General features: G+C 47.2%; 2 protein-coding genes across 2 annotated transcripts in view; both read right to left on the bottom strand.

Moving 5' to 3' along the window:
* Positions 1 to 664: 664 nt before the first annotated feature.
* Positions 665 to 8,328, bottom strand: stx5a (syntaxin 5A). The gene is made up of 10 exons (XM_084450671.1): positions 8,271 to 8,328; positions 7,326 to 7,646; positions 6,791 to 6,861; positions 6,067 to 6,122; positions 5,883 to 5,953; positions 4,635 to 4,808; positions 4,198 to 4,279; positions 2,828 to 2,934; positions 2,115 to 2,236; positions 665 to 1,451 (listed from the first exon to the last, which is right to left on the bottom strand). The coding sequence occupies exons 2-10, from the start codon at positions 7,386 to 7,388 to the stop codon at positions 1,292 to 1,294; spliced, it is 906 nt and encodes a 301-aa protein (XP_084306797.1). The 5' UTR covers positions 7,389 to 7,646; positions 8,271 to 8,328; the 3' UTR covers positions 665 to 1,291.
* A 3,355-nt stretch (positions 8,329 to 11,683) lies between these two features.
* The window catches only part of vegfba (vascular endothelial growth factor Ba), an 11,941-nt gene continuing 11,687 nt past the window's right edge, over positions 11,684 to 11,937 (bottom strand). Inside the window, exon 8 of the mRNA XM_084450677.1 lies at positions 11,684 to 11,937. This exon is cut by the window's right edge and continues 3,005 nt beyond it. The gene's annotated coding sequence lies outside the window, so the exon portion shown is untranslated.

The raw sequence follows: 11,937 nt of genomic DNA, 5'->3' as shown, positions 1-11,937 counted from the left end.
TTAATATGAGCTTCTTTTCAATACATTATTATCACTATTTGCACTTTATACACTGAAGTCAAGGCATTTGGCTAAAAAAGAGGGGAGAAATGGGAGTGTTTTTTTCTTTAAAAAGTTCTGGTCATTAAATAACAGGTTGTGCATAAACTGGTCTGCCCCCAGAGAGAGAGATGAAGAGAAAAGTATATCTAAGATCCAAACAAACCATTCCAGGGAAGATACAGGAGTTTGATAGTCACTTCATTAGTATGCTTTCAGCCTACATAACCCTATCATAACCACAATATGACATCATCTGTTCAAGGGTTATAACACCTGGCGTAAGGTCCAAGCTACCAGCCCAGCCAGACATGACACCTGCTGGCCTTGGTACTGGACTGAGGGCGGTCTTACCTAACATGTGAGCTATCACACTGTCCCGATCACTGACCAGGTTCACATTGGGTTTTATGCACATTGGGTTTTATGAAGTTATGCAGTAAAGTTCCCATTAGTTAACATCAAATTGTACTCTGTACCTTCACACAGCAAGTATAAGGACCAGCAGGATCACGTTTCTTAGAGAGTACCCATTTGGCAAATTAACCTCAACAGCAAACAAAACAAAAACAATCTTTAAAAAAAAAAAAAAAAAAAAAAAAAAAAAAAAAGACTTTTTCCCTCTTTCACTCACTTGGGTTGTGTGTGTGACAGTAAGCAATAGGTGGTCGTCTCTTCAATAAAAAGAGAATAAAAAGAGGAACATAAACCATAAAGATTAGTTTGAGAAATACTCCAGTCTGTTGTACGTGTGCCCTCAATTCAGAGAAAGGAAATGGAATAAGCACTTCCTGTTACAACTGACTGGTCATCGATGGACGAGAGGAGGGAAAATAAATCAAATCAAAACCAAAAACTAGTTTGCAGAATCAAACCATTAAATAATAGCCATTTTCGATTAAATGTTTATGATCAATTAGTCTTATGTAACATACGCAGCAGTGTGAGTTCTGCTCTATACAAAGGGGTTTAGATCAAGTGTCCAGTCGTTAGATTATTTCAACAGTCTCGTCAGGTAGAGAACAGGTCTGTTGAAGCTAGAGTGAGATCCACTCCCTCGGGCTCCGTTGACAGCAAACTAGTGGAATCTCTTCATCTGCCCTTTCCAAACCCAGCACCATCCAGACCATCACCCCACCTCTCTGTCCTTAAGCGGCTGCGTTCACAGCCCTTCCTCAGTCCCAGTTTCCCCCTTCGCTCTTCTCCCGCCTCCTCCTCTTCCTCGATTGTCCGTCCGTCCGTCCGTCCTTTCTCAGGCGAAGAAGACCACGAAGACGATGAAGAAGACGACGAGGACGAGGAAGATCTTGATCATGAGCCAGCGGTTGGAGGAGACGGACTGGAAGTACTTGAGGATCTCTGAGTGGGCCGCCTCCACGTTCAGCTGGGTGTCCTCCACGTTGGCGTCGATCCTGGAGAGGAGAAACATCTTGAGACCTCAGAGCTCAAAGGTCACATACGCACCCTGGACTGTAGATGTCTGATGAGGTGGTTAGCAGCTGACTTCAGATCATCACACAGACCTACATTTGAGACCTCTGGGGGAACGTCTTCCTATGAAAACCCTTTTTTGTTGGTCTTTCCCTCCCTACATCTCAGCCATCCACGCCTCTCTCACTCTCTCCATCATCTCTTCCTTCTCTAAATTACCATTTAACATCTGATCTTCCTTCTCTTCTCCCTCTTTCTTCCAACCACCTTTCCCTCCTCTTCCTGCCTCTCCCATATTCCCCCCTCCCTCTCCCATATCGCTCTGACTCCCTCCCTCCCTCCCTCCCTCCCTCCCTCCCTCCCTTCCTTATCCCTCTGACTCCCCCTCCCTCCCTCCCTCCCTCCCTCCCTCCCTCCCTCCCTCCCTCTCCCTTATCCCTCTGACTCCCCCTCTCTCCCTCCCTCTCCCATATCGCTCTGACTCCCCCTCCTTCCCTCCCTCCCTCCCATATCCCCCTGACTCCCCTCCCTCCTTCCCTTATCCCTCCCTCCCTCCCTCCCTCCCTCCCTCCCTCCCTCCCTCCCTCCCTCCCTTATCCCTCTGACTCCCCTCCCTCCCTCCCTCCCTCCCTCCCTCTCCTCACCTTGTGATGGTCTCCTCCTGCTCCTTGACCATGTGGGCCAGCTGTTGAAAGATGGAGCCCAGCTCCACGATGGTGCTCTCAATGTTCTGCATGGTGTCTGCGCGGCTCTGGATGTACGAGTCCTACATCACACACACACACACAGTTACTATAACATAACACACACACCCCCACAGATACTATAACATAACACACACACACACACACCCCCCACACACACACAGTTACTATAACATAACACACACACAGACAGTTATAATAACATACACACAGACACACACAGTTACTATAACATAACAAACACACACAAACACATACAGTTATATGATGATGACGACGTGGTGTTTGGCTCAAACAGATCATAGTTCAAACCTGCTCACTTGTGCTCTGAGCCGATCAGTCTGAGCGTAACTGAGCAACCCGTTAAGTGAATTCTGATCACTGATCGCTGACTGAGCGCTCAGCTACTTAACACACCCAATAATTGATTGTTACTATGGTGACCATAGTTATTTGCATCATAATAATTGATCGCAATCCAACATTCTGTTATTGTCTCTGCCCTATACAAGCACCCACATAGAGGGATGGCACCCGCCAGTCCACACACACACACACACACACACACACACACACACACACACACACACACACACACACACACACACACACACGTCACAGTGTTCATGGTGGTGATGATGCGGTGTGGTTACCTGCTCGTCGATGAGCTGGAGCTGTAGAGGGTTGGCCTGGGAGTCCATGTCGATGGTCACCTCCCCCCCGAGACTCCTGGACTCATCCTGCATCAACACTGAGCTCTCTGGCAGGGGACAGGACAACACGCTCGCCATTAGAAAGACGCGCACGCACACACACACACACACACACGCAATCACCAAATATAATTCAATATTCTTTCCTTCAGAGTTCCTTCTCCTCCTCTGCTAAGGTCAGAGGTCAGCCAGGCTTGAGCCTGGGTTACACGGCAGCGTTTCGAGAAAGAAAATGACAACGGAATGAGAATGACCTCCACGTTACATGGAACGTTTCATCAGCGTTGCCAGAAGTTGCTGCTGTTTTTGGAGATTGCGTTTTGACTATAATGCATAAAAGAATAACATAGAACAGATTACAATAGCAGAACATAATCCACAAAATGAAATAAAGATAGGCCTACTTTTTACAATGCACAACCATGCATTTGAGAGATTGGGCTGGACTTTAGACTTTAGTCCGCACCCTGCTCAAAATACACTCCTGCAGCTACGTATGGAAACAAATCAGTCATCAGTCTTAACAAGTCATAGAATTAGGAAACTTAGTCTATTTTATTAATGTTATATAGACTATAGCCTATTTTTTGTCTAACAAGCTTCATTGCTCGACTATAGATCTATGGAATCTTGGTCGGACAAGAGTAGCCTATTTCCACTAAGCAATCACATTGAATCCCACGATCACATTGAATCCCACGATCACATTCTGTTTACAGTTTAACTGTTCAATAGCCGAACGTCCTTCATCTTTATCAGAACAAGATCACCTTCGCCTGTTGACACGACAACGGAATCCAGAAAAATTAGAGCGAAAACACCCCTTGTGGCGTTCTCGAAATTTCACAGGTTTTCAAAACGCTAACGCCGTTGCAGTATAACTGCGAGGTGCAAACGGGAACCAAACGTTCTGGAAACATTGCCGTGTAACCCCGCCCTCAGATAGGAGGAATTTGCTGTGGTCTGTTGGTGCATGGCAATAAACACAGTGAAAGAACAAGACAGGACAGCGTAAAATACAATAACGAAGTGGCATTTACAATACAACAGACAACACAATCCACTAAAATGTACAAAAGTCGCAAAACACTCGAGTTAACAGACAAAACAAAGCGCTCCAGCACGCCAAGGACACGCCATGACGCCATCTTGAACACGGGGCAACAACGGATGAAAAACATAAGCTGAACTCTCACTCCAACAGCAAGGACATGAGCTGATAATACTAGAGACACATAATGAAGTTCTCTGGTCATGTGTGGAGCTGTAGAGAGGCGGAGCTTGTAGAAGGGCGGAGCTTGTGGACTTACTGAAGTTGTTGGCGAGCAGCGGAGAAGAGGAGACGGGCGGCTGGGAGAAGTGCTCTCTCCTGCTGCGCTGCTGCTTCAGGTTCTGCACAGGGAGACACAACCACGGGAGACCAAGAGACCAGGGAGGAATCAACATGTGAGAGAGACTGAATATTATACTTAATACTTAATAGTGACATATTAACAATCCTACAGACATATTTGAGTCAACTGATAATGGCGGCGCGTGAGAGGAAGTGAAACCGAGTGAAACGCCCACAAGCGCTCAAACCACGGAGGGACGGAATCACGCCGCTCCATTCACTGACTATTGGACAAGGCCTGTTAGTCAAAGACTCAAACGTCCATCAAGAGAGCTCACGATCCATAGCAACCCAAGACAGGTTTGACACTCAATTACCTGGAGATGCAAAGCTGAACTGATCCAGAAATCTTACCTCTGTCCGTACTTCCAGGACTGACTTGAAGTCGTTGGACATGGAGGCCAGTTTGGACTGCAGGGAGACCACGATGGTGTTGGAGTGAGTCTGGAGGCTTCGGCCCCCCGGGGCCCCCCGTGACCTCACCAGGTCCTGCAGCTGCGCAATCTGCTTGTTCAGGCTGTTGATATCCTGAGAGAGTGGGAGAGGATAACACACACACACACACACACGAAGGGACAGAACACACACACACGAAGGGACAGAACAGACACAGGCACACGAAGGGACAGAACACACAAACACACACACACACACACACACAGGGGACAGAACACACAAACACACACACACAATAAGGGACAGAACACACACACACACACACACACACACACAATAAGGGAGTACACACACACACAAGAAGGGACAGCACACACACACACACGAAGGGACAGAACACACACACACACAAGAAGGGACAGAACACACACACACACACACACACAAGAAAGGACAGAACACACACACACACACACACACAAGAAGGGACACAACACACACACACACAAGTAGGGACAGAACACACACACACACACACACACACAATAAGGGACAGAACACACACACACACACACAAGAAGGGAGAGTACACACACACACAAGAAGGGACAGCACACACACACACACAAGAAGGGACAGAACACACACACACACACACACACAGGAAAGGACAGAACACACACACACACACACACAAGAAGGGACACAACACCCACACACAAGTAGGGACAGAACACACACACACAAGTAGGGACAGAACACACACACAAGGGACAGAGCACACACACACAAGAAGGGACAGAACACACACACACACACACACACAAGGGACAGAACACACACACACACACACACACAAGGGAATAAGAGAAACAGTGGAGCAGCCAGATAAACAAGGGAAAAGAAAGGAGACATGATGAGTTGGTGAACAAGGTGCAGCTGGGATGATGGATGATTGTACGTGGAAGCCTGTAAATGTACTTCCTAAACTGACAAGTTTTCACATGTATAAATGTATCTGTTTTTTTGTAGTGCCTTTATGTTTAATGTTGCAACTATGTGTGGAATTCTGTGTTGCTTTCTTGTCCAGGTATCTCTTGAAAAAGATGTTTAATCTCAGTGAGACCAATCTGGTTAAATAAAGGTTAGAACAACAAATCCATATATATGGCAGGGCCTCTATCACCTGGACCAGAGACCGCTCACCTGCTTAATGATGTAGGTCAACTCCTCAATCTCCACAGACTTATCGTCAAATAGAGATTTTCTTTTAGCCACTGAAATATATAAAAAGACAAAACATGGATCAGTAGATTTGACAAAGCCGTCCACATTCGCCAGAATCAATTAGACTTCCTCATATGGCACAACGAGGTAAGCATTGGCTTACATATAGTGAGCTTCTCCAGTTTGGCGAATGTATTGCTCAAGTCCCTCCCAATTCTCCTGGAAAGGCAAAATAAAGAACACTTGTATCACATTGTTGACTTGTAATGAATCTGTCAGTCCTTGGGGTAATGGTGTGTAGGGAGTGGCTATACGCAGTGAGATGGTGGTTGTTCTATAGATGGACAGGTTGTTCTATAGATGGACAGGTTGTTCTATAGATGGTGGTTGTTCTATAGATGGACAGGTTGTTCTATAGATGGACAGGTTGTTCTATAGATGGACAGGTTGTTCTATAGATGGACAGGTTGTTCTATAGATGGACAGGTTGTTCTATAGCTGGTGGTTGTTCTATAGATGGACAGGTTGTTCTATAGATGGTGGTTGTTCTATAGATGGACAGGTTGTTCTATAGATGGTGGTTGTTCTATAGATGGACAGGTTGTTCTATAGATGGACAGGTTGTTCTATAGATGGACAGGTTGTTCTATAGATGGACAGGTTGTTCTATAGACGGACAGGTTGTTCTATAGACGGACAGGTTGTTCTATAGATGGACAGGTTGTTCTATAGATGGACAGGTTGTTCTATAGATGGACAGGTTGTTCTATAGATGGACAGGTTGTTCTATAGATGGACAGGTTGTTCTATAGATGGACAGGTTGTTCTATAGATGGACAGGTTGTTCTATAGATGGATATTATAGAACATATATATATATAACTCACTTGGCCATGACTGTAAAGTCACTACGCTGCTTGAGAGCGCTGAGGACCGGTTTACTGGGCTGGACACCATTCTAGAGAGAGAGAGAGAGAGAGAGAGAGAGAGAGAGAGAGAGAGAGAGAGAGAGAGAGAGAGAAAGGGGGGGGGTTGAGCAGAGAGAAAGGTTATCAGCCCCCTTATTCTATACATGTCATACTCTTTGTCCTCAACCAGCATCGATGTCCACCTCCATCTCACATACCTGTCTGCCCTGGAGGGATTCACATACCTGTCTGCCTCTCTCTCACATACCTGTCTCTCTCACATACCTGTCTCTCTCACATACCTGTCTCTCTCACACATACCTGTCTCTCTCTCACATACCTGTCTCTCTCACATACCTGTCTCTCTCACATACCTGTCTCTCTCACATACCTGTCTCTCTCACACATACCTGTCTCTCTCTCACATACCTGTCTCTCTCACATACCTGTCTGTCTCACATACCTGTCTCTCTCACATACCTGTCTCTCTCACATACCTGTCTCTCTCACATACCTGTCTGCCCTGAAGGGACTTGCAGGCCGACTGGAACTCGACAGTCCGATCCCGGCACGTCATCCTCCCGACGCTGGGGTCTCACCAGCTCGCACAACACACCACCCCGGGTCAGATAACCAGCTCAGGTCAGCTCCAAGTTGTTGTTTACTGCTCCAAGTCAAAGAGGACAGCCGTGGGTCTCACAGACTGCTGGGTTGTCTGCGAGGGTAGTCACTGCACCAGCACACCTGAGGACCACACCTGAGGACCACACCTGAGGACTGTGAGACTGACTCAAACCCGGGGAGATCCGTGAGCACTGACCCTCCCATGCATGTCCTGAGGATGAAAGAAAGACATCACGTTTTCAGCCATCCAGGCAAAGCTACTACTGTTTATATTTAATGCCAACCCAGTTTCGCCAACGTTATCCAGTCAATTAGATGAGTTAGCAACTAACCCGACTGTTATTGGCCATTTGTAACAACGCCATCTAGCTAGCTAACGCGTTAGCCAGGCACCTTGACGTTCGCTTATCATTAAACACAATATTTAAACTTCAAAAACAAACAAAGACAGTTTCATTTTCTAGCTAGCTACTCTGTTGTGATAACGTGAATAACCACTGGTCTTAGCTGGCTAGCTAACGGGCCGAGCCCCGGTTAAAGAGCCCCGGTACACCGGCCAGCCCAGCTGATGATGTGTGGCTAGCAAGCTAACTAGCTTAGCGTTAGCTTAGCATTAGCTTAGCATTAGCTTAGAATTAGCTTAGAATTAGCTTAGCATTAGCTTAGCATTAGCTTAGCATTAGCTTAGCAACCACGGCTAGTCGTTGCTAACCCCAGCTACTCGTCGTCTCTTGTCCATTTTCTTGCCGAAACTGTGAATCAAATCAACGACTAATACAGTTCAGAATGTAGCTAGCTACCATCACTTGGTTTAATTCGATCAGTTACAACTTACTTTATTTATATTCCACAAGACTTCGTGAAGCCTCTCGATGATGTCAAGCCGACCGTTGATGTTAAACTTGGAATCCGGGTTATTTCCGGATCGTGACGTCATTGCCACGTCCACCACTACTCCTTTGGCTCGAGACTGACCAAACAACAACACACCACCAGGTGTCGCTACAACGTGTTTTTTTGGTCATCCATCGGGTTGGAGCACGGGTGGACTGGACTTTTAATTTTTCCAATAGGCTCTGTGCACCAGCTCCACTACTTCCTGAAAGTCACTTGGCTTCTTTATTTCCTGTTCAATATGATTGGATTAAGTGATTAATCAGGTGTGCGCTGGGTCTGCCGCACCCCTGATTAATCACTTAATCCAATCATATAGGACAGGAAATAAAGATGCCAAGTGACTTTCAGGAAGTAGTGGAGCTGGTGCACAGAGCCTATTGCCGAGGATGACAAGTAGGCAAAACTATGCTTGGTGTCTCAGGAAAAGTATCTATTCTACTGAATTCCTGTCTACCCAGGAGCCTGTGGACGCCTCTGGAAATGAGAAGTAGGGGAAATTAATCTAATTATGGTCAAAAGCTAGGCTACATAAGCATAAGTATGCTGAATCCTTTGATTTACCTGTAGACCTAATCTGAGTAGCCTACCCAGAAGCACTCGCCTAAATGGTTGGACATTTCACAATGTTCCCCCAAGTAGCCTAAGATAAAAAAAATAATAAAAATAAATAAAAAGGGCCCTGAAGCGGGCCAGGAAGATTCCGGCCAACCCCTCCCATCCCGTCCACAATCTCTTCGTCCCACTCCCCTCCGGTAGGAGGCTGTGGTCCATCAGGGCCAAGACCTCACGCCATAGAGACAGCTTTTTCCCCACGGCCACCAGCCTCATCGACAGGGCTGGTGTCCCTACAATGGCAATACACACATTCTGATTCTGATTCTACCAGTTAGAGGGAGGAAGAAAGCAGTGTGAAAAAGACAGAGGCTGGTTAGTGGATGAATAGAGGTAGAGAGAGATAACATCAAGAGTTATCATCTTACTGCACCTGCTGCTGGTGCCCTCATACTCGCCTCAACATGAACCAGCATGCTCAGACCACAACTATGCCCTCACCTTGGTTCTGCCCTCATCCTTCTCCTTCTCCCCCTCTCTCATCCCCTCACCCTTCTCCCCCTCATCCCCTTCTCCTCCTCCCCCCTCTCTCCATCATCTCACCCTTCTCCTTCTCCCCCTCTCATCCCCTCACCCTTCTCCCCCTCATCCCCTTCTCCTCCTCCCCTCTCTCCATCATCTCACCCTTCTCTTCCCCTCCTCCCCTCACCCTTCACCTCCTCCCCCCTTCTCTCCCCCTCTCTGCATCCCCTCACCCTTCTCATTCTCTCCCCCTCTCTCCATCCCCTCCCCCTTCTCTTCCTCTTCCCCTCTCTCTATCCCCTCACCCCTCTCCTCCTCCCCCTCTCTCTCCATCCCCTCCCCCTCCTCCCCCCCTCTACCCTGCTTCTCTTATATCTTCACCTCTTCATTCTCCCTCAAACTCTCCTCCTCAAGTCTTTCCACCTGTACTCGTCCCTGTTGGTGTCACAGACACTGTGGAATTAATTTTACATGGGTGGGGGGGGGGGGGTCAGCCTTTTGACATTATGAACCCAGCTGGCCCATCTCGCTATTGACCCCATAAATCTTTCATTGCTCTGCCGTCTTTGGATTGATAAAGAATAAAGACCCTCAGCAGCCCGGTGATGCATGTGTCCCTGACTGATAACAAATTTGTTTTTTCATTTGCTGAACCAACATTCACTCTCTCTCTCTCACACACATGCGCTCACGCACGGCGCACACACACACACACACACACACACACACACACACACACACACACACACACACACACACACACACACACAGATACCATCTAAACACACACACTTGTCCAGTTACCTGCTTCAACACAGCTGCTGCTACAAAAGATCCGACCAAAACATACCTGGTTTTGTTATTACAAAAACCCACAGAGAGAAAGATGGAAAAATACAGGAAACTGTTTTCGCTGATGGAGCTGAAGAGAGAGAGAGAGAGAGAGAGAGAGAGAGAGAGAGAGAGAGAGAGAGAGGGGGAGAGAGAGAGAGAGAGAGAGAGAGAGAGAGAGAGGGGGGGGGACTAGACTAGACTAGACTAGATTAGAGACAGATTAGACTAGCAGACTGCACAGACAGACAGACAGACAGACAGACAGACAGAGCGAAAGAAGGCGCCATCATGCCATCTCTAAAGGGGCGGAGCCATGATGACAGAGAGAGAGGCTCGTATCTCCAGTATTATTCACTACTAAGATCAGAGCGCTCTGAGAGCCATGTTTAGGACTGCAGACGGCTTTAGAAAGAGATTTAGGGATGAGAATTCACCCCCGTCTCCTGATAGATGAGTCACTCTCTCTCCCTCCCTCCCGCGCACACCTCCCCGTCTCCATAATCTTGAGCAAGCGGCTATATTTAGGTTCTGGCTGGCTGCCCTCTATGACAGGTAGGCCAGCATCAGCCTTGAGCTCCCCCCTCTCTCTCTCTCTCTCCCACCCCCCCCCCCCCCCCTCTCTCTCTCTCTCTCTCTGGAGCAGGCAGGCTGGGGAGGAATGGGGAGGGCATCAAAACACTAACCACATCCATCACTACACACACACACACACACAAGATTAAGAGGTGTGGAGTAAAGATGTATGATCAGACTCAAACCCAGTCCTCCCAACCCTTCATCATGTTCCTGAGATCACACTTCTATCTATACTCTACTGTGAGAACTCCAAACATCAGCATGGAGTAGAATCAGAAATCCAATCTAATACAAACTCTGACAGATAACAGAACCAGACACACACAAATGATTCACTTACTTACTGACTCACTCACTCACACACACACACACACACACACACACACACACACACACACACACACACACACACACACACACACACACACACACACACACACACACACACACACAATACTTCCCGAGCCCCTGACTCAGCACAATTCAGGTGAGGAGGAGAGAGATAATATTATTTCTCATAGCATGACGTCACTCTGCCCCATCTCCCAGGGGTGCCTCCGTACAGTAATCATGTGCTTGTTTATCTTTCATTACTGTCCGAGAGGCTGAGGCAGAGAGGCTGGGGGGGGGCAGAGAGGCTGAGGGGGGGGGGCAGAGAGGCTGAGGGGGGGGGGGGCAGAGAGGCTGGGGGGGGGGGGCAGAGCTGGAACACAGAAATATAACCAGAGATTAAAGGGAGGCTCTGGACACCGAAGGGAGAGGAGACATTGGAGACGACTAGCGAAGAAGAAACTATTCTACATTCTATAAAAAATAAGACGTTTCCTTTAATAATTGCTGTAACATTATATCACGGTTGGTCTTCAACATTTCCTGGTATTATCAACATCTTTGACAGACAGCACAGCATGTTTACATTGAACTGATTAATGGCCGTAATACACCGTGACACAAAACTGATGTACAGTTATACACACGCACACACACACTCACACACACACATCAAAATAGGGCACAAATGGTGTAGCAGCAATAATAGTAGTATATCATCATCATTATATGCATTATAATTGAGACTAACAGCTGTAGTTGGAACAAAGTACAAGACATTCTAGAACTCT

Source organism: Borostomias antarcticus (genome assembly GCF_949987555.1).
Source record: "Borostomias antarcticus genome assembly, chromosome: 16".
Taxonomy (NCBI): domain Eukaryota; kingdom Metazoa; phylum Chordata; class Actinopteri; order Stomiiformes; family Stomiidae; genus Borostomias; species Borostomias antarcticus.
Note: the sequence above shows the minus strand (reverse complement) of the source record. Positions and strands in the feature narration are given on the sequence as shown.